The sequence below is a fragment of the Sarcophilus harrisii genome, chromosome 1 (assembly GCF_902635505.1).
Source record: "Sarcophilus harrisii chromosome 1, mSarHar1.11, whole genome shotgun sequence".
Classification (NCBI taxonomy): Eukaryota; Metazoa; Chordata; class Mammalia; order Dasyuromorphia; family Dasyuridae; genus Sarcophilus; species Sarcophilus harrisii.
In genome coordinates this window covers 501737943-501762336 of record NC_045426.1, presented here as the reverse complement: position 1 = coordinate 501762336, position 24394 = coordinate 501737943, and the positions used below count along the sequence as shown (strand labels likewise).

At 32.6% G+C, this 24394-nt stretch overlaps 1 protein-coding gene across 1 annotated transcript in view; it reads left to right on the top strand.

Annotated features, from left to right (window-relative positions):
• The window catches only part of LAMA1 (laminin subunit alpha 1), a 184648-nt gene that overhangs the window by 154592 nt on the left and 5662 nt on the right, over positions 1 to 24394 (top strand). The window contains exons 51-62 of the mRNA XM_012541536.2: positions 551 to 692; positions 2458 to 2572; positions 3671 to 3841; positions 6873 to 7024; positions 7819 to 8004; positions 8273 to 8408; positions 10088 to 10200; positions 12325 to 12514; positions 15380 to 15538; positions 16001 to 16154; positions 18797 to 18930; positions 22854 to 23076. Of these exons, the coding sequence (XP_012396990.1) occupies positions 551 to 692; positions 2458 to 2572; positions 3671 to 3841; positions 6873 to 7024; positions 7819 to 8004; positions 8273 to 8408; positions 10088 to 10200; positions 12325 to 12514; positions 15380 to 15538; positions 16001 to 16154; positions 18797 to 18930; positions 22854 to 23076 (1875 nt within the window). The remainder of the gene's footprint in view (positions 1 to 550; positions 693 to 2457; positions 2573 to 3670; positions 3842 to 6872; positions 7025 to 7818; positions 8005 to 8272; positions 8409 to 10087; positions 10201 to 12324; positions 12515 to 15379; positions 15539 to 16000; positions 16155 to 18796; positions 18931 to 22853; positions 23077 to 24394) is intronic.

The following is a 24394-nucleotide window of genomic DNA, read 5'->3' as shown; positions in this document are numbered from 1 at the left end:
AAGTTGAAAGGAAATCAGCCATCAACTGCATAGTGTTTTTTATTTACTAAGTACATAAGGAAATAGCATGGGGCAGGGAGAAAAGTGCCAAATGTTTTTGGCTAACAAACTCGAGTTCAAATTCTGAATCTGCTATTTAATATATGTGTGTTTCCTTGGAAAAAAATCTCTTAATCTTTCTGGATCTCATCCAAAATATGAGGATTTCTAAAGTTTCTTCTTCTTCTGAAGTTTAAATTTGTAATCCTATTTTCTATATTCCTAAAATTTTTGAATGAACATTAAGTGTATACATTATATCTAACTTTCTTTTAGAAAAATACAGAGATACATTCAAATATACTAAATTTTGTTCTGTAATGTCAGGTAGGTTTATTAACTTATAATCTTATCAAAGTTCATATCAAAGAATTTTTTTGGATTTTATATTTTGAGATTTGATAGTTCTTTTCTTAAACTAGGAATAAAAGACATAATTTTAAAAATAACAATGTTAGTTTAGAAAGCTATCATGATTATTTTAGCTGTCCATCTCTGTGTGCCTTTTTAGGACTTCTAGCAGTTTTTGATGCATATAATACCACTTCTAAAGAAACAAAGCAAGGTGAATCTCCTGGAGGGTCATCTGACCTAAATCGCTTGAATAAGGATCCAATTTACGTTGGTGGATTGCCCAGAACAAGAGTTGTAAGGTATCATATTAGAAAAGAGAATTTGTTTTCTGCTATTGATTACCTGATTTTACCCAGCAAACCAGTTTGTTAGTGGAGAAATTGGTGGCTAAAATAGAATTGATCTTAATTAGAGTTCATATTTTTGTAAGTGGAACCATAATTCTCCTAGTCTCTCCATATTCATCACCATATTATTAACTTTGACTCTTCCCTTTCTATTATTTTCCAAACACAATTAGCTGCCAAATCCAATTATACATTCCCAGTATCTCTCATATCTGTCACTTTTTTCTCCTTCCAACCTTTTTCCCTTCCAACCTTAGTCATCCAATAATAAAGGCTTGATTTTTATTAGATCCTTCATGAATCTTTCACATCCACTCTTTTTCCAGTATAGTGTACATTCTATTACTATCTTTTCTTCTGTATTTAAAGATATGGTCATGTTATTTCTCTACTCTTAATCCTTTGGTAACCCCAAGTAAAGATTTACCCTCTAAGGAGGTTTAAGTCAAAATGGACTGATTTCTGTATCCTGAACCTGTTCTAAGCTTCCTCATTTTGGGGGATTTTTCTTCATTCTTTTCCTTATGTATGAAATACTGTAGCATCTCTTTATCTGACTAACTCAAATTCCACTTTGTCATGAAGCATTACCTAATTTTTTTTCTTCCCCCAACTCCTGATGCAACTCCCTTGGGAGCTCACATAGCACTTTTTAAATATCTTTATAATATACATATCATATATTATTATTATAGTTATCTGTATATGAGTTTCCTCTCCTCATGAGATGATAGCTCCATCAGGATAAAGACCATGCCTTAACTAGACTTCCTAACCAGTTGCCATTGGAACTTAAAATCCCATAGGACCTAGCATCATAAGTGATCAATAAATGCCTTTTGAGTTACTTAATTTATTCGGTTATTATGGACCCAGTATTTTTAATAAACTGAAACTTGAAGTTTTCACGAGATGTTGGTATATAATCTCTCTTTGGTTATCAGATTCATATTTCTTCAACTGGAAGATAACAATGAAATCCCTTCATGGGGTTTATTATGTTGGTCTGTGGGAATGCCATTGATTTTATATCTCACAATGTAGATCTTGTAAAAGAATTAAAACTTTTGACTTAAAGAACTAGAAGATGAACATCATCAGGCAGTGAAAGTAGTCTATTAAGGCATAAGGTACTTTCTCTCTATAGATCTATATGTAGATATATAGATATATATAGATATAAATGAAATTAACTGTAATCTAGTTAAATTCCATTAAGGAAGATTCTATTACATACCTCCTATGCCTGACATTATGCTGCGTTCTGGGGATGGAAAGACAAAACAGCTCTTGCCCTCTTTTATTCTGCCATGTTTGGGTCTTTGGGCATACATGGAAATCTGTGATACTCAAAATTATTGTAATGAAGTTTCCATAAGACAGATTTGGTTTTTTTACAGTAAGAATCATTTTTAATAGATGGTAAAATAATTGGGGTTATTAGAGTTTTGTGGAGATCAAAAAAATCATTAGTTATCTATATAACTACATTGAATCTCAATTTTTAAGTTCCTGGATAAAATATTTTTGCTTATTTAAGGGTGTAATAAATTGAAATTCATCTTACCTGTGTGTTCATTTCTGGATAAGTTGTTTTTATTGCACTGGGAAGTAGCTTTTCCATACTAGATCTATTTTTATTCTTCCTTTCAAAAAAATTTGAAATTGAACCAAATAATTCCTTTTTTTGTTGTTATTTTCTTCTTTTTCTTTCCAGGAAAGGACTTACTAGCAGATCATATGTAGGCTGTATTAAAAGCCTGGAAATATCCAGATCTACATTTGACTTACTCAGAAATTCCTATGGAGTAAGAAAAGGGTGTTTATTGGAGGTATGAAACATTTTATTAAGATTATATTCCTATAATTCAATTATTGATTTATGTAGGGGAGGAATCTACTGAATCTATGCTGGGACAAGATAAAACTAAAAACCTGTTTTGGAATCAGAAGAGTTGATTTTGTTTGGGAGGATTTTTTTCCTTACATTTGGGACAAAGCAAATTTTTTATGACAGTTAAAAAAAAACTTGACTTTTCTGTATTCATTGTAGGTGATCAACCCCCAGGATATTCAGCCTGAATTCTTGTGACTCTTCTTTTAAAAATATCTTTCTTCTTTATTATGAATTTTAATAAACATCTAAAAATAAGAACATTTCAATATACCTAGAAAAATGGAATTATATGTGAAATTGAATTTCTCTTGTTTTTTCCTACTAAATAATTTAAATAGTTCTAATACTGTTTGTTATTTCTCCTGCTGAATTCATTCGTCTCTTTTTAATTTTTTAATGATTTATTGACACTAAAATTTTTTTCTTCTTTTTCTAGTACCACTGTCATAACTCTACCACTTCTATTTCTCCTTCCCTTTACTCCCATCCCCTAAAAAAGAAAGAAAATCTTTCCTTTTATCAAAGAAATATAGCCATTTAAATAAATTCATATACTGGCTATATCTTTTTGACTTTTAAGAATTCTGGTTTGAGATCTCCATGTAGACTCTCCACCCCTCTCATCCATGACAAGTGTGATTATGGACAAATCATTTAATTTCTCATGACTTTGGGGTGTTTCATTATCATTATTATTAATTGTCATTATAACTAGAATTTATATACTACCTATTATACTATAAATAGGGTACTATAATAAGTGTTTTATAAATATCCTGAGAAGTAAGTACTATTATAATCCTCATTTTACAGATGAGCAAACTGAGGCAAACAGTGATTAAGTGTCTTGTTTGTGGTCTTACAGCTAGTAAGTGTCAGAGGCTAGTTTTGAATTCAGGTCTTACTGATTCCAGACCCCAGTGGTACTTTATATACTTTACTACTCAGCGTTTACAAACTTCTGAAGCACTTTAAGGAACTATATACATATATATGAACTATAATTAGTAAATTGTTCTCTTTCATAAAACAGCCTATTCGAAGTATTAGCATCTTTAATGATGGGTACATTGAATTACCACCAAAGCCACTCTCCATGGAGTCTGAGTTAATGGCAACATTTGCCACTAAGAACAGTAGCGGCATTATTCTGGCTGGTTTTAGCAAGGGAAAGGATAAGAGAAGTCGCCGACAGGCCCATGTGGTAAGTTATCTTAAATACTATCAAGCTGGATTCAATTCAATTCTGTTTAAGAAGCAAGCTAAGTGGAAGGTACAAAGGACAAAATAAAGTTGTCTTATCTCAAAAGACTATATTAAGGGTCAGGAAAAAGTACAATATGCACACAAATATTTATATTTTTGTAATTTTGGTCAGGGTAGAGCAACTCAGAAGATCAAGAAAAGTAGCACCTGGACTGAGCCTTAACAGTTGTTAGAAATAATTGTAAGAAGAGAAGGTATTTCAGACATGAGTGCAGAGGCAGGAGAGAGAATATTCTGTAAAGGGAACAGTAAGTAGATCAGGTCATCTGAGAAGTGGAATGCATGAAAAGGATCAAGTAATGTGCCATGATTCTGAAAAAGTAGACTAGAATCAAACCATTCTATACCTTTGGAGCCCTTTTCAGGGTTGCTCATCTGTTTTTGGTATCTTTCTGGCACTCAGCTCTCATTGGTGATTCCAAGAAGCCGTAAGCTGCTCAGTGGTCATATCCTAGTAAACCATCTCAGCAGACAGGCTCACCCAGGTTAAGGGTACCTGACAGGCTCAAACCCATTGATGAGTTGAGGTAGGAAGAAGAGTATCTACCCAAGTATTTGAAAACTTCCTCCAGTGGAATGGGTAGAGGAGAACAATTTGCTCCACAGCCATGAAGGTGGAATACTTAGCACTTGATCAGATATCCAAAATGCCAAGATCATCTATTGCATCTTGGGCCATCACCAATCACCTTGACTTTTGTCTTGCCATTGAACTCTCAGGATTCTGGAAGAGAATAAGGTTAATGACTTGGGCATCTCTGTCTCACTTAAATCCAAATATCACTCTGTGATGTCATTGGTCTTCTTTGGAAATTAAATACAAACAACAGATTTTATACAAGAAGCAATAGGTAACCATTGAAGCTTCTTCAGAAGGTCAGTGACATGGTCATGCCTGTGCTTTACAAAGAATAAATAATTGTGACATATATGGATTAAAATGGCGAACAGGAAACATGAGGACCAATTAAGAAACTATTACAATAGTAAAAAGGTTATGCGTGTCTGAACTAGCATGGTAGCCATGTGTGAAGGCAAGGGATGTGTAGAGTCAAATTGATAATTGGATGTGAAGGTTAAAGGATAATGAAGAACTGGTTCACTTGGTTGACAACCTGAAAGTGGGTAACTGAAAGGATAATGATTCCCTTAAAAGAAACAGAGAAGATTAAAGACCTTTGGAAAAACTAAGAGGTTCCAGATTACTTTAAAATATAAAAAATGTAATGCATTATTCTTTGTTGTTTCTATTATAATTTGCATTAATTCAGAAATGAGCTTTTGCATATAGCAATTGTTTCTTTACATTGCATAATACATCTTAACTTAAACAACTGAAAATTTTAAAAAAAGTAAAAAATGGTTTGATCATTTACCCCTTTTTCCCCCACTTTCTTCCTTTATTTTATGGCTCTTAATATTCATTTGTAATGTTAAAATATCGAGCATTGAAATTCAATAGGTTTTATTAGAGATTTTTTTAATATGAATATCCATTGTCCTCATCTGTCACACTGGGCCTGAAAGACTCAGGAAAAAAAAGTGTACATTTGATAACATAAAAAAATAGTAAAAATAGCAAGGAGAAATTTAAGTTAAGTTAAACTTTTGAGTTAAATTTTACAAAATCAAACTTTTGTGGAGTTGTTGTATAATCACTAATGTGCATTAATGTTTTAGAAAGAGGAAAATATACTAATGAGTAAACTATATTAGACTGATGGACAGCAAAGTGTCTTCTTAACAGAATTACTGATTGATCCTCAAGTATACCAAGAAAATCAGGCCCATTGATTATAGCAAAAATTAAGATAACTACTATGAATAGCCTTAGAGAAACAATTGCCCTATAAGCAAGTAGGAAGAAGCATTATAGCCTAGGAGAAAGCTACAGTATGTGAATGGGACTTGTCCATCCCAGCTAAGATCTTACTCCAATAAAGATCATCAACGTGGCCCCCCCAAAAGTCAATAGAAACATAATCAAAAAGGCTGTTGAACTGATCAAAAACCTCAAATGGCTGATTCATTTCATTCATGCCTGAGATCCTAATGGAAATTACTATCTCCTGGTCTTCCTTTCCAGGTATATGTTTCAGTTTGTCCTTAGAATAGATGTGTTAATGTGTTCTTTTCTGAGCATGAAGAACTTTGTTGATCCTCTCTAGAAATCTGTGATTCAGTGGGCCAGAATAAGGAGGAAGGGAATAATTCCTACTATGTGCCAAACACTTTGCCAAAAAGTTTTTACAAATATTATCTCATTGATAATAATTTGGTTGTAGTCTATCTTTCTAGAGTTATTTCACATTTCTCTGCCTATATGTTATAAGTATGTTCCTAAGATTCCCTAGTTTCATTTTATAGAAACTATCTGAAAGGTGAGAATAAGTTTCACTAGCTTATCAGCTTTACTCATGATTTTTTGTCCTATTTGCTTATACTATGTCATTCTAGATCACAAAAAATGAGAAAACAGGAAAAATTAGCATTTGAACATATATATCAAAAGTCTGAGCATTGTATCTACAGGGGGTAATATAAGGCTATTTTTTAAAACAAAATTTTACCATTGCATAAATATGAATGCTATCTGTTTCCATGTAGGACAACTTTTACAAATACTTTTTTTTCTTTAGTTAATGAAAATACCAAGAATTTTCCTTAATCATTTGACTACTTGTAGAAATATCTTTATACTATCTTTTGAAATTGCCTTCTTAAAGCTCAATTCATTTTAAAATTTGAATGTTTTTATTCTAATTGGAAAGATTAGCATATGCTATTTTTTTGTTTATCAAATGAAATATGTAAAACATTTTATATACCTTTGTTATAAGAATACTGACATTTTCTTGGGGAAAAAAGCTTGAAAAATAAGGAATTAGATAACAAAAATGAACATTAAGGATTAAAATGAGAAAACCAATGTTCTGTGGAAAACCTCTATTAATGTGAAATTTTTACAGCCCTTCTTCTCCATCGCACTGATTGAGGGTCATCTTGAAGTACATATTAATCCTGGAGATGGAATGAGCACTCGAAAAGCTACTCTCCATTCGACCACAGGAACATACAGTGATGGACAAGAACATTCCATTGTCTTGATTAGGAATAAAAGGTACTAAATATATATATACATATATATATATATATATATATATATATATAATATGGAAAACACACATACACAGACACATTTATGTAATAACCATATCTTCTTTAGATATGACTTAATTATAATGATTCTTGCATTGAAATAATTTTAAATTGTTTTTATAGATGAAAGTTTCCAGAGAATTTATTATCTCATGATATGTTGAAGTCTCATATTCTAGAACTGCTTTACAAGTGTGGCTACATTATAATAAGTTCCTTTTGGTATTATAATAGTCAACTGAAATTTCAGTAAACCCCTCTGAGTGAAACCTATGTCTGATGAATTTTCTCTATGTTTAATTGCTTTCTGCCACAAAATGGAATTATATCAAGGTGCTCGGATTTTTTTATATAGTGCAATAGAGAGTTATTAAAAAATACTGGGAAGTCTAGAACAATCAATTTTCCTAATCTAGTCCCTATATACATTTATATGTATTTATCTGTTTAAAGGATAAAGAGCAAGAAAATATAAAATTCTTTGTTTTTAATATTTAAACATTTCACTAATACCTGAAATATTTTAATTCACAAAGTTCAGTTGTGAAAACTCATAATATAATCCTCTAAAATAAATCATATTATCATTTCATTAATATATTGGTAGTGATTTATATACAGTTTAATAAATTTGTTTTTTAATAACCTAATGGGATAGGTAAATTCTTTGTTATTGCTTTGTTCGTTTACAAACAAATTTGTTTGCTTTTTTTTTTTACAAACAAATTTTTGCTTTTTTTTTCTTTGAATTTTCAGACTCATCACAGTACAAGTAGATGAAGCTAATCATACAGAAATGAGATTTGGGCCACTAGCAGAAAACAAAATCATAAATGTATCTAACCTGTACATAGGTGGAATCCCAGAAGGTGAAGGCACTTCTGTTTTCAGAATGAGAAAATCTTTTCATGGCTGTATAAAAAACTTGATCTTCAATATGGAGTAAGTCTAATGTAATCTAATTAGATGTAACACTAGAATGGTCTGAATCAGACCTGGTTTAAATTACATGAATCTATATAACAATGTTATAATATGTCCCAATTACATTGTAAAAAGATTAAACTAATCAGAGTAATCATATTGGTTATGTTATTGTTATAGTTTTTATTTTTAAAAAAATTGTGAAATAACCCAGTATTACAAATTATTTTTTCTGTATTTTTTGTGGCATCTTAACTTAATTTCTGGAATCCTTTCTGTTTCCTAGGCTTTTGGATTTCACCAGTGCACTTAGCTATGAGCAAGTGGACATGGATAGTTGCCTGCTTTCAGAAAAGCCTCGACCAGTTATCCATGGAGAGGATGTTGAGCTTCAGCCAGAGGCTCATCCCTTATCAAGTCCTGTAAGTACAGTTCTACATAAGCAGTCTTGATTGTTACAACCATAAGTCATGATTGTTCTGACAAATTAACAAATATTGGTACAAGAGCACACTGTGATTTTTTTTAAGATAAAAATTAAATGTCATAACAGTTAATATAGGAGAATAGTCTTTTTTAAAAAAAAAGTATTAGATTCATGTAACCTAATTCATTTTTGTAGTTAGTATTTCTCCTTGCAGACAGCTATGTCACTCAGTGGACAGAGTGCTAAATCTGGAATCAGGAAGGTCTGAGTTCAAATCAGGTCTCAGACACACTATCTGTGTGACCTAGGCAGTCACTCTCTGTTAACCTGGAGAAAGAAATGGGAAATCACTCCAGTATCTTTGCCAGGAAAACCTCACAGACAATATTGATGTGGTATGGTCTGTGAGGGTCACAAAGAGTCAGACATAATAGAACAACAAGAAAATTTCTCTTTGGTAACACTTTTTACTTTTTTTCATGGACAAAAATGGACACTAGAATATGCTAGTAATGCAACACTCAGCTAAAAAGTTGTGTTAATATGCTTGAAGCCTTTGAGTTCAAACTTATTTTCTTTGGGACCCTGATGTCTCTTTTATCCAGAACTAGAAACAATAATTCCATAGCATCATTCAATGCATATAGTTAGTGTAGGGACACTGGTAATGCAGTGAATTTGTAAAGATACCAGATTTGGAGTAAAAATACCTACAGTAGACCACCAACTCCATGATTTAATAACTCTTTCACCTTCAGGCAAGTCACTTAATCTATGAAACCTCTTCAGTTTCTTTATCTGTAAAATGCAGAGGTTGAAATAAATTAGAAACTTTAAATTCTTTTCTTACTTTAAATCTATGATCCTATAAATCTTCAGGATTCTATTGACACATTCTCTCTAATGGGAAGAGTTTATAGAATTCTCCCATTCCTTTTAGGTTCAGTACTTTCAACCATGTTCTCTACTTGATTTCTTTCCTCTCTTCTCAGCTACAGCCATATTTCAAACCATACATCTAAAATAAGACCTCTGAAACTTTGTTGTCATTGTTTTCACAATCGCGTTTTCCCAAATTGACAATAGTTGTGTTAAGCTGCAACAGTCAACATCTTTTGAATGCTGCATGTATTTGGAAAATGTACCAATTCACCCTATGATCTAGGATACTTTTTACATAAGATACTCTTGGAGTCAATAGAGACTCATGAGGAAAATATGGAGAAAGGGATAAAAATTTATCTCATATATTCTCTTACATGTCCCTTATATTCCTTTTATAAAGGGAAGTTTCCTTTTTTTGATGTAAGAAGGAACTGTCTATTAAGCTTGAATGTGTTTTTTTCTAGCCCAAACATATTTAAATTCTGATTAATTTCATAATGAATAAAGAAACAGTATTAATAGATATTTTATTTATACACTAGAGCAGAGGTTGGCAAGTTATACAGCCTGAGGGCCAAATCTGTGCTGCCTGTTTCTTGTACAATCCTTGAATAATGATAGTTTTTTCATTTTTAAATATGATAAATCTTTAAATGTACAAACCATTCTTAACTCACACAGCCCTATATGGTTAACCCCTGAACTGCGAAGGAATGGTGGGCTGAATGCACATGTTGTAAATGTATGGACCTTTGAAGTGATTGTTATTGTTTTTGTTTTTCATTACAGGAGCAGTGTGCAGTGGATAGAGAGGTGGACTATGTCCCCAATGCCCATCAGTTTGGACTGGCTCTAGGCAGTCACCTGGTTTTGCCTTTCAACCAATCTGCTATCAGAAAGAAGTATGTATGTTTTAATTCTGTTATGTGGCCCATCACTTTTGGTTTAACCAATAAGTGCTTTGAGGATGTAGCATTCCGGTCATTCCCAAAGAAGTAACTGGAATTCATCTTTATTATTGTGTCTAGAGGCAGCTAGGTGGTACAATGAATAAAATATTGGGACTAGAAACAGGAAAAACCAAATTCTTCAGGGCAAGTCATTTAATCTCTAAATGGAGATCTGTCTAAATGGAAATTGTAATAAATATTTATCTCAATGCCTAGCAATTGGGGAATGGCTGAATAAGTTATGCTATATGAAAATAATGGAATATTATTGTTCTATAAAAAATGATGAACAGGCTGATTTTAGAAAGGTCTGGAAAGACTTATATGAACTGATGTTGAGTGAAACAAGTAGAACCAGGAACAGCAAGTTTATGCTATGATCAACAAAGGCAGACTTGATTCTTCTCAGTGATTAAGTGAGCCAAGGTCATCTCAATCAACTTTGGATGTAACATACCATCTATATCCTGAGAGGGAACTACAGAGACTGAATGTTAATCAATACATGCTATTTTCACTTTTTTCCCCCCTCTGTTTTTTTTTTTTTTTTTTTTTTGTCTTGTGGTTTTTCCATTTTGTTCTGACTTTTCTCTCCCAACATGATTTATATGGAAGTATGTAAAAAAATGAATGTACATGTATAACCAAAAAAATGTTTTTTACATGTAACAGGGGGAAAATTTTTTAAATTAAAAAAAATTAAAAGCACCTACCTTTTAGGGGTATTATAAGGATCGGATGAGATATTTGTACTGTGTTTGACACATAGCAAGCACTTAGTAAATACTTATTTCTGTCTTTTCTTCCTTGTTGGGTATTTTAATGAAATTAGTTAATAGCAAATATTGGACTTGGAGTCAGGAATAATAAAAATATTAATAGCCAACATTTATGTAATATTTATTATATATACTTTCCAAAAAGACTATTTTAAGGAGAATTCACACAGGGCAAGTGCTCACAAAGTAGTTAGAAAAAATAATTCAAGAATACTCTCAAGATCACTCTTAAGAACTTTAGAATTAATTGTATAATCTGGGAGATACTGGCACAGACCTCCCAGCATGTCATGCCCTTATAAGAGAAAGTGCTGTGCTCTATGAGCAAAGCAAAATGGAATTTTAGCCCAAAAGAAACATGGTATTTGCAAAATTAAAGAAGCCATCCCAAATATTCAAATGGACTGTTTGTGTCCGACCTGTGGCAGAGCTCTTTATTAGTCTGATCAGCCTCACTCAGATACACTGCACCTCTGCTCTAACACAGTGATAACATTTGGTTTCTTTTCAAGTACGAAGGACAACAACAAACTAATCATATAGCAGGCAATGTGCTAACCATTTCATGTAACTCATTTTATTCCCACAATCACTTTTAGAGAGAAGCGATACTATAATCCCCATTGGGGATATTAGAAAACTGAGCAAACCGATCAAGAAACCTATCCAGGATTACACAACTATCAAGTATCTGAGGCTGGATTTGATTTCCGATGTTCTTGACTAATCCCAGTGTTCCATCAAAAACTTGATTTCAATTCCCTTCAACTCCCAGTATCTAAAACAGAATTTGAACTCAGATCTTTCTTCCTGGCTTTAAGTCCAGCACTTACTCGTGTAACAAATACCCACTTACTCTTCTAACAAAGAAATTAAATTTATGCTTCTCTGAACACTAAGCTTCCCTTTTGATCTGATTTTTCTTGTGCAGCATCATAATTATGGAAATATGTGTAGAAGAGTTTCACATGTTAAACATATATTGGATTACTTGCCATCTAGGGAAGGGGGTGAGGGAGAAAAAATTTGGAACACAAGGTTTTGCAAGGGTGAATGTTGAAAACTCTGTGTGTGTGTGTGTGTGTATAATAATATATATTATATATAATTATATATTATATAATTATATAATATATATATATGCATTTTATGCATATATATGTATATGCATATATAAAACAAAAAGCTTTAAAAAATAAAGATGCTCAAATACTGATTTGAAGAGGTTGGATTGGAAAACAAAAAACAAAATAAAAACAAACAAACAAAAAATGCTAAGTGTTTTTTTCTCCATAAGGCTTTCGGTGCAGCTGACCATCCGAACCTTTGCCTTAAGTGGCCTGATTTATTACATGGCCCATCAGAACCAAGTTGATTATGCAACACTTCAGCTTCATGATGGACAGCTCTACTTCATGTTTGATCTTGGAAAAGGGAGAACAAAAGCTTCCCATCCTGCCTTCCTCAGTGATGGAAAATGGCACACAGTAAGTACCAGAAGATCTATAATAATTTCTTCAAAATCCCATTCACTTCATCAGATAGCCTCTTCCTTATTTTATATAAATAGAAGTAATTCCTTGACCAGCTATGTAAACAAATTAAAAAATTAAGTGAATTACATCTACTCAATGACATAAATTTAGCAAAACTTTTAGAAGGAATTTTCCTGAAATAGATACCTAAATTTAGGATTTTTGTTAATGGGTTTTCAGTTTTATCAAAGCTATATTAAAAAGAATACTTTTGTTCAGTTATTGAGATTAATGTGGACTTGGAAAGTATTTCTATTCTTTTAAGATATATAAGATTTATGAGTGAAATGAAAATAATATGTTTATAATGGCCTAAAGTAAAAAAAAAAACACCTTTTTAAATTCTGATATTTGTGCAACTTGGTTAAAAAAATAGATCCTTGGATTAAGGCAAATATAAGGAAAACATTAATTTAAATCATATTTTTTGAAAATTGTGATTATTTTGAAAGGAACTGGAATGTCAGTTAATAAGCATTTATTAAGCACTTACTATGTGCTAAGCTTTGGGATTGGGATTATAAAGAAAAAAAAAAGAGGATTCTGCTTTGAAGTGCTTACAATCTAAGGCCTATTTTTTTGTTTGCTTTTTTAAATTAAAGAGTATTGTTAAAGCTTTTTATTTTCAAAACATATGCATAGAGCAAAACCTTGTGTTCCAAATTTTTTCTCCTTCCTTTGTCCCCACCCCTTCCCTAGACAGCAAGCAATCTAATATATGTTAAACGTGCAGTTCTTTTATACTTATTTCTACAATTATCATGCTGCACAAGAAAAATAGGATCAAAAAGGAAAAGAATGAGAAAGAAAACAAAATACAAGCAAACAACAACAACAAAAATGTTGTAAACCATATTCATTCCCCACAGTCCTCTCTCTGGGTGCAGATGGCTCTCTCCATTACATAACCATGAACCTGTCCTGAACTATCTCACTGTTGAAAAAGAGCCATGTTAAGGACTGCTCTAAATATTTTTATTCTTAAGGATTTTTCTGGCTGTTTTTTTTTTTTTTGGTAGTGTTGTACAAATAAACTGATTAGCTTAGACTCTTATTATGGGATGTGAAAGGATTTATGTAATCTGTATACTCAACTGCCATGTTCATTGTGCCATGGAAGAGTTCATCAGTAGAATTTGGGAAGGGGGGCTGCTAGATAAGGTTCTCAAAACCTAATGTTAAAAATAGTACTATCAAATGCCACCTTCACTCAGAGGCTGTCACCATCACTGGATCACTTTTTTTTTGCTGATTAATTTTTGTAGTTTGTGTATTACATTGAGGTGAGTAGGTGTTAAAGTAGATAGAACCCTACACCTGGAGTCAGGAAGATGTGAGTTCAAACTCAGCCTCGACTTTGAGAAAGTTCCTTAATTCCTTTCAATCTCAGTTTCCTCAATTGTAAAATAGAATTTGTTTTCTAGGGTTATTGTGAGACCCAAATAAATCTATATTTAGAGTTATTGTGAGATGAATACAAACATCTATATACATATATATCTATATATCTATATATCTATATAGATATATAGATATATGGTATATATATACAGTGCCTGGCTAGTAGGTGCCATATAGATGTTAGCAATTGTTGTTGTATTTTTTTGTTGTTGCTGCAGATGTGCTAGACAAGAAATGGGAATCACTTTGGAAAAGTTAGCAAATACATACAAATGTGTATTGAAATTATACCTTGTTACAATCTCCCCAACTACCCCATCAATCAGTATAGTAAAAATAGAAGTAGCCAGTGTAAGGTACCAATAAATAGGACTTAGAAACTAAGAAATAGGAACTGTCTCCTTAATTAATTAAGGTCACATCAAGAAGCTATGTGCTAAATATGAAGAAGTCAACGAGGCTCCAGTATAAACAGCCCCTTGGTTCCAGTAATAGCCCCTCTGTCTGTAAACTGCAGATAAGCTCTAGATACATATAATATTATGCAAATTTAGTAATCCTAATATGGCACTAAAAACTTTGAAAGGATATTGGTATTCTGATGTTCTAAGACCAAGACAGCCTTGTAAGGATGAGACCCCAAATCCTGTCCCTGAAGGACACTTCTACTTATAATAGGTCCATGCCGCTGATTCTGATCCACATTTAGGTGATTCTGTGTGGCCCTGTCCCTTCTTCCTGTCTTTTCCCCATACTATCTGCCTCCTTCTCCTACCCCATCTTTTTCACTCTTTGCCTTTGACTCTCTGTGCCTTAATAAAGGAGGATTGATGCATTATTCTCCACTTGCTTCCAGCATTATCTTTCCCATTGGGTGGTCAAAGAAATAGGCTTATTTGACTTAACCCAACTAGAGACTTCTTTAAAGATCTCTTACCTTAAGGCATAAACTGGAGCACTTGGGCTAGGACTACTTGTTTATAGCCATATCCCACACTGAAGCCACTGGGAGAAAGCAAAGATCAACAAAGCAACTCACTACTAGACACCAAATAGGAAAGATAATGCTGGCAGTTAAATGGAGAGTAATGCATCAATCCCCCTTTAATAAACTACAGAGAGTATAAAGGCAGAGAATGAAGAAAATAGTGTAGGAGAAAGAGGCAGAGAGTATGGGGAAAAGACAGGGAGAAGGGACAGGGGCACACAGAATCACCTAATAGAACAAAATTAAAAAGTTGTATTAACCTTAGTTTTCTAGATCTCTGATTATTAGGTAGAGTTCCTTTTCCCTAATGATGTAGTTTGCTATTTCTGTGTTGTGCATGTAGTGAGGAATTGTTGCAGTTACCACTAGGAAAGAGGTTGTTATTGTTTTCTCAGATTTTATATTTATGGATTTTGTTTACATTTCAGGTGAAAACAGAGTATGCCAAAAGGAAGGGTTTCATCACAATAGATGGACAAGAGTCAACAATGGTGACCACAATTGGAGATGGTACCACCTTAGATGTGGAAGGAAAATTTTACCTTGGAGGCCTTCCATTAAATTACAGAGCCAAGAATATTGGAAATGTAAGAAGCCTTCTCTGATTGTGTCAGTATTATATCTTAGTTGCATAGGAAATGAGTCTTCATAGCCCATACCTGGAAGCCTCTTTTGAAAATTTTATAAAAGTTGCTTTAAGCTGCCTTTATAAAAGATGTTTACAAATTACATGTTGTAACTTCACCCTAAATTCTAACTAGTCTTACTAGTTCTTAAGACTGAACTATTGATTGTTTTAATGATAGAGTAACAATTTGATCCAAAATTCAGAAAATTTTGCAATTTATATTGGTAATAGCCCAATTAACTTCACATTCCTTTCACAATAATTAATTGGGAAGAATACAGAACCTTTCTTGTATATTAACATCATAAATATTCAAACTGTTATCTTTAGGTTCTGTATTAATTAGCAGTGCCATGTATTAATTTCATAAGGGCTCATCTTTTAATCTGATTCACATACTGTCATATTTCTTTTGATTTAGATTACCTATGGCATCCCTGCCTGTATTGGGGAGGTGGTGATTAATGGCAAACAGCTTGACAAAAACAACCCACTGTCTGCCTCTTCTGTAAATAGATGCTATTCAATGGCACAGGAAGGTACTTTCTTTGAAGGGAGTGGATTTGTTGCACTTGGTAAGTAGTATTCTGTTCAGTTAATCATATATTAACCTACTAAGTACAAAACATTATTCAAAATAATGAAGATGCAAAGATACAGAAAGTATTTGTGAACTTGTTGGGGAGGAAGGGAATCTGTAAAATGAGATGGGTGGATTAGATGAATGTCCTTTCAGATCTAAAGTCTCTATATAAATAACAAAAATAATGACTTGAGTCTTCTTACTCATCAAATAGTCCAATCCTCTCATTTTTAAGATAAAAAAAAAACTGAAACCCACAGGAGTAAAAGAGAAAGTGATAAACACATCAGAAATTACAAAATAGTAAGAAGATTCAGAGAAGAAAAAAAGATAAAAAGCAGCTTCATAAAGTAAGAAGCATTTTGAACTGGACCTTGAAAGATGTGTAGGATATCAGTAGGGAAATGTAAGCAAAGGCACTAAGAAAAAGAAGTGAAGTATGTTTTCAAGGAGGAGTCAATTAGTCAATAAAACATTTATCAAGCAACTACTGTCAGTCAACAGTTCATTTACTTGAGAATTTTGAGCAGTGGAATAATACATGTTGATCCGTGCACTAGAAAAGTTAACTTGGCTATAGCAAGAAGAACAGATTTAAAGGAGAGTCAAAAGAGTAAGTAGAATTCTATTGAAATAGTCTAGGTGAGAGAGAATGGAGGCCTGAACTAGTGTGTTGGCAATAAGAATATAAATGAGGGAAAGCAAAAGGGATTCTGGAGGTCATAGTGACAGATTTTGGTAGGCAATTAATAGAAGAGTCAAAGAGGACACTGAATTCTCTAGTTGTGTAACTGAGAATGGGGGAATGATGACTAACTTGTTAAAAGGGATCTAAAAGGAAAGAGCTGAAATTGATTCTATATCACCCCTATGGATTTAAGAGAGTTACTCTAAGATTTACATAATGTTAATTTTATACTGAGTATAGAGAATGAGCAAGACATTTTTTTTTTAAAAACAATTACATAATGATACACAACTTTAAAGAATTTATATTCTTTGGCAGCTTGAAAGTACAAGGTGTACTTTTTGTAGATCAGGATTTTAAAAGTCAAAATTAAATGTATAACTCCTTTCAAAATAAGCATAGAAGCACAGTAACTTCTACTTTAATTCTGTATGTACCCTTCTCTTGAGAATATAATGAGATAATCTTTGGATATGTTAAATTTAAAATGCTGTCAGGATAACCAGGAAGAAAGGTGTAAATTTTGCATTTGTGGATGTAAACTCAGAAGGGAGATCAGTGCTGAAGTAAAGATTCTGGTGTTATCTAAAGAGAGATGATACTGGAATCTGTGAGAATGGGTGAAATCATTCAGAAAGAAAGTATATAAAGAGCAGAGAACCAAGAATAAAGAAGCAAAAGGAGGAGGGAAGAAGAGAAGTAGTTCCAGAATTAAAGAGCAGAAGATTTCCAAGTTAACACAGGTTAAGGTAGGAGACTGTGTGGATGAGGAACTGATTTTAAAAGCACAGTGGCAAATTATAAAGAAGCATTGAAGGAGAATGAAGATTTGGAAAAGGTCACTGGATCTGGCAATGAATATGTCATTGGTAATATTTTGTAGCGTGATAGGGATTTATGCCAAATTGAAAAGGACTTTAGTTAGGAAAAGTAGTAAAAGATAAAAGGGGAGATTAAAAACATTTTTAGATTCAAGGAGAGCTAAGCAAGTTTATAGACAGAGGGGAAAGATACCACCAAAGATGGAGAAATTGAAAATGTCAGAGAAAAGGGGGACAAATGATGAAGCATCAATCCCAAAGGTACAAACAAAATGTAAATACAATTCATTTTGTTTCCACTCTTACTTTGAAAGGAGGTATACATTTAATTTTGACTTCTAAAATTCTCATCAACCAAAAACTAGATCCTGTACTTCCAAGTTGCCTCAGAATATAAATTCTTTAAGATTGGGCATCATCACATAATTGTTTTGAAGAATGCCTTGCACATTCTGTCTCAGTATAAAAATAAGCATTATGTAAATCTTAGTAAAATCAAATTGACTTTATTTAAATCATGTATGGGGTAACATGAATCAATCCTTTAAAAAAAGCAAAGGGGTGATCAGGTATTTGGATATCAAATAAAGGAACTTATGGGAGACACAAGACTTTTCCATCGGTAAACTATGACAGATTCCCTTTTCTAACTCCTATTCCACATTTTTTGGATAATACATGATGAATATATCTAGAACCAGTAAGATATAATAAGATTAAATACTGAGATGTTTTCATAGACAACTTAGTAAGTGCAGTGGATAGAGTGCTGGCTGTGAAGGCAGGAAGACATGAATTCAAATTTAACATCAGGCTAAACTAATTGTGATCCTGGACAAGTCACTTAACTCTCTTTCTCCCTCAGTTTCCTCATCTGTAAATTGGGGGTGATAATGCCACCTATCTGCCAAAGTTATTAGGAAGATAAAATGAGATACTGTTTGTAAGGCACAAACCTTGATATGCTGTATCACTGCTAGCTATTATTATTGCTGTTTTTATAAATAATAGAGTACTTTAAAATGCTCTGACATTCAGCAAAACAAACCAAGCTACCTCAGCTATTTTGTATATTCTATATTTCTCACATCCTATTCCATAATAACTTTTATACTTGTTTTCTAGTCAAAGATGGCTACAAAGTTCGATCAGATGTCAATATAACATTAGAGTTTCGTACCACTGCAATGAATGGTGTTCTTCTTGGAATTAGTAGTGCCAAAGTAGATGCTATTGGAATAGAAATTGTAAATGGCAAGGTAGGTACTTGTTTTCTTTATGGTATTTTTATTGTAATAACAGTAAAAGGGTAATTGAGTAATAAAAAGAACACAAATCAACTTTAATTATCTTAACTCTGAAGAGGGAAATGTTTGGTTAATTCTAAATAATCAATAATCTAAAATTTTTTCACATTGTGTTTAAAATGAACACACACATTTCCCTGTTTCTGATTTAATGGTACTATTAGAAGTACAAGGTTTGGCTGTTTGGTAGAAGGAAGGAGACCACAATTTATTATAAATGATCTGGGGACAAATAAAAAGTATGTAGTAATGAAAAAAAATAGAAAATTCTAAATAAAAAAAGCCTAGAAATCAGTTCCATCAGCAATCACTTGATATCCTTGTCAAACAGAAATTAAAGCAGATAATGGCTTACACTGGCTTAAAATATCACTTGTAAAATCTTATACAAAATGGTGAAAGATTATAGTCATAAAACAGCAAGTTACCAGAAAACTTGGGGAGAAAGCCAATAAAATCATATTTTTCTGGAAAAACATTTAAGGATAACACTGGAGGGAAGATAACTAACATTTGAAAAAAGAAAAGTTCTGCAAAGATTTTTCTAACAAGTTATTTTCTGCATCAGTGATAATGGAACCACCTTATTTCGGTTCTTACATCATAGTTTCCAAGATATTACACAAGGATTTAGCAAGAGCACTAAAGAAAACCAGAAAGATATCATAAACATCTGGAATAGAACAAGTTCAAACAAAGTATGTCTGTGCTAGAAAATTTTTGCATGTTTTGAGGAGTTAATTTTCAAATATTTGAAAGGTATAGTTTACAAAAACTAGGGGGGAAATGGAGAATGTCCATAACTACTAACCTATATGTCTATCTTCCTATCTCTATAAAATTTTTATGAGAATAATCTATATATATATATATATTTCAAGGACATTCTTGATGTAGGTATAAGAAGGAAGAGGAAGATTTTGATAAACTATTTACTTTATTTCCATTTCTTGACAACCACAAAAAGTGCTGCTATAAATATTTTGGTGTAAGGTGTTTCTTATCAAGGAACTCTTTAAGTATGGATCTACACTTTAATTGCCTAATTCCAGATTGTTTTCTGAAATGGTTGTAGTAATCCATCCTGTCCTAATTTACTATTTTTCTGAAGGCAAGACATCTTTTCTTGACTGATAAATGAAATTCTTGAAAAGGAAAGGGGTTGAGAAATGGCATACATTTATTACCATAGTATGTTTTAAAGTGTATGATATTTGCTAGAAGAAAACAAGTTTCAGCCCCTCTCATTTGAATATAAGCTCCTTGAGAAAAAGAATTGTTACGTTCCTTATATTTGTCTCACATTCCTACATCCCCAGCACCTAGAAGAGTGCCTGGTATATAATATGGTTGGTGACAAATGAATACTGTTTATTGATTTAACTTATAGTAATTATCAATACATCATAGGGAATTATAAAAATGGTCCTCCAGATAAGAAATGACTTTTCACATTGGAAATAAAGGCTTTAGAGCTATATGAATTTCTAGTTGTTAGAACTGCAAATTTTGTTCTCTCCTAAACAGAAGTCCAATTTCATTTACAGCTTGCCTTTGTGGAAAGAAATTCTACAACTTGTTTTGTACTGAAAATAAAGTTTAGCTAGGATTAAGAAGTAGAGAAATATTATTAATAATCCAGGCTGATCTCCAGAGAGGCTGCTTCTCAAAATGATGCTTTGGTTGAAAGCATTATCATTCCCAAATCTCTTTTTTTTTCCCCCATTGTTCTGAGCTGTCTTTATTGGGATCTGAGGGAACATGTTGCTCAAGATGTGGATGGTGGTTTGACTTACCAGGTACAACTATTGTTGAGTTTGTAAGTTCTCATAAATATTAGGGATAAAAATTTGGGCAATTTCCTTTTATAACAATAATGTCTCTACTTTTGTTTGTAAATAGTATGAGCCCTAATTATAATGATGCATGTATGTCAAATCTTGGTTAAGAAAGATTATTGATTTAATCCTAGATTTCAAAAGCAGTTATTCTGTTTTTAATGAATTGAGTAAAATATTTATAAATCTGCAAAATAAGATAATTAAAATTCACAATGGAGTAAAAGGATGTGATCTTAAATACAATCATATTTTACTCCATAAATTTGACTAAAATATGTTTTTTATGATGTATGTCAAAATTATCAAGAAAGGAGCAAGTGCCGTTTCAGGTTATAATGCTGCTTGAATAATATAGCAATCGGATAACAATAATCATGACTCATACTCCTAGAGTATGTTATACCTACAATGACATTTTGTATACATTTGCTCATTTGATCTCCATAACTACAGTACTCATTATAGAAATGGGGAACCTGAGAGGTTAAGAGATTTATCTGAAGTTATACAACTAATAACTAATACAACTAATAATCTATTTCCAGAGAAAAATCATATTTCTAAACCTCCCAATAATCAGAAGAGTTTTTAACAACCTATTTGTAAGCCTTTGGTGTCAGCAAAGTCTATGAGTACTGAGGGGACAAGGAAGAATGCAATTCACTATAATCCACTGTGAGCAACTGCTTTGTACAAAACACCTTTGCCAAGTGCTATGGATATAATGTCTCATCAAGGAAGATGTCAGAATAACATCTGAAATTGAATTGTATATTCAGTTTTTGATATACAATAAGTGCAAATATGTTAATACAAAGGAAAGGAAAGAAGTTTAGGGATGGAGGGAAAGAAAGAAGAAGAAGAAAAGGAAAAGGTCAGAGAGGAACAAGAGAGAGAAAAAAAGATAAATGTGTTATTACCATTATTGGTACCATTAAAATGGTAGTACAATATTAGAATGATACTAGAAATGCCCTCTGCTCCTATTTGGAAAATTAACTGCAGCTAGTTTAAAGGAACAACCCAATTAGCAGAGGCCCTTTCCTAGGTGCTATCTTTTCATTCAATCAACCTACCCAAATCTTTTGTAAGTTTTTAAGCTCCTGATGCTTGGGTACTGCTTCATCAAGTTGAAAATAAAACTCCAAACCTTTCTGTGTACATAGTATGAAATTTCCAATTACAAACCCCCAAGGTCAGCTTATTTCTGAAACTTTGACTTGAAAAGCAATGTTCGCAGCTTGCTAGTAGCCCTGATCAATTCAGATGAAATCTTTTTAATATCATCACAGTAAAGTCAAATCATACCACACCTTCTATGTATCCCCCTAACAAAGATATAGTCCTCAAGAGTTAAACCTATCCAGATGAAATCTTATATACAAAATTGAGAATCCCATTTCAGGCTAAAAATATTCACATAGGAGATGAGCCAGCATAAAGATGTATTGGCTCCCCTTCCAGATTCACACAGACAAGCAATCTCATTCATTTCAGAACAACTTTCAGCAACTTCTGCCTGCATTGAACTGGCAGGATCTGACTGCTGTCAGACACTTTGGTTGGGAATTTTTTTCATAGCAGTGACCATTACCACTTTTTTTTTTTAATTTGGGGAGAGCACAGAAGCAGAATCCTTTTACAAGTAATTTTTCATGACTGAATATTTAATTTCAAACACAATTTTCCTCTTCAATAGAGGCTTATACTTTATGAGCCCTCAGCAGCTAGGTGATACAGTAGATAGAGCACTGAGCATAGAATCAAGATCTTGGAATCTTGCACTTACTGTATCTCAAAAACTGAATATACAGTGCAAATGCAAATTAAATTTGGCCTCAGGTACTTACTAGCTGTGAGATCTTGAGCCAGTCTGTTTGCCTTAGCTCCTCATCTTTAAACAAGCCTAGAGAAGGAAATAACAAACAATTCCAGTATTTTTGCTCCAAAAATCCTAAATGGGATCATAGAGGTCAGATATGACTGAAATGACTGAACAACAGTGATTTTTACTTCTCTTGGTTGTTTGCTCAGGTTTCATTCCATGTCAACAATGGAGCTGGTAGGATTACAGCTACATATGAACCCAAATCTGCAAGTAGTCTTTGTGATGGAAAGTGGCACAAGGTTCAAGCCCACAAGAGCAAACACCGCATTGTTTTAATTGTTGATGGAAATACTGTTCCTGCTGAAAGTCCACATACTCAGTCCACATCTGCAGATACCAACAATCCCATCTATGTTGGAGGATATCCTGGTAAGTATGACCTTTATTATCTTTCTTTTATTAAAAATATTCTATATGTGCATATGCATATATTTATATTATTGAATAGGAACCCAATAGAAATTAAATCATTATTAAATACTAGAGCATTATGGTGTCTACATCAATTATTAGATGTGATAAAATTTAATAATGAATGCTATTCCAGTTATATTGGGAACTAATGTTTTTAAACAGCCTCATATTAGGGATGGAAAAGATAATTATTTTATAATAAGCAAAAACAATATAGGTTTTTCTTTTGAATACCATCTTTATTTAATAAGAGATTATTTTCCAAAGACTCCAATTTTCCATATGCTACAAATTTTTGGTTTTAGACATCTTTTAAAAGATGGATTATTAATGGCATAACACTCTTTGAAACAGCATTGAAATATTGCATGTGATGATTCAGAAATCTTTTTTTTTCTAAGTGTCTTCATCAATTTCTATAGAGGGAATAGTTTCTTCCACACATTTCCAAAAGTCATCCTTAAATGCTGATCATAAGTATGTAATCTTCTTGGAAATTCTCAAATTCTAATTTTCACATAATTTCAGTCATGTAGACTGAGCCTGCTAGAGTCCAGCAGCTTCTCTCCAGTGTTGATGGCTTGTTGATGGCCCACTTATTTAACCATATTTCAAACTTACTCCCTTTCTTTTAAAAAATGCTCTTTCTGATTTTTTTGTATGAAGAAACCTTCTGAATTAACCAGGTGCTACTAACTAATGTTATTGAGGCTGAAAATGCTTTAAAAAAAATTCCAAGTCAAAGTAATAGAGGCTATCCCTGTAGTTTTGTAATTAGGAGATTCATTTATAAATTCTGCTTGCACAATAGATTCATCATTCTTTCTATGATTCATTTCTGAAAAAGTACTATTTAAAGTACATAGGTATTTTAGGAAGAATTTAAATGGTATATGCTAATAAATTAATCATTAGATAGCTTTAAAAATGATGTGTTATTTGGCACAAACTGGACGAATTAATTTAACTTACATCTTATGGTAGTCAGAAGACCAGAGTCATGTCCCAAATTTAGTGTCAGGAACTCTACCATTGGAAACTCTACCATGGAAATTACTGAATCTCAGAATTCAAAGGACCTCAGAGATTTTCTAATCCAAACTATATTTGAATAGGAATCTTTTCAATATTTTAGAAAAGGTATCATCTTGTGATCTCCAGAGATTAAAAACTACTTTTTAAAGTGGGCTACTCTATTCTTGGATTATTAAGTTGTTCTTCATTACATCTAACCTACATCTGCCTAATACCCAATGCTCCCAGTTTTATCCTA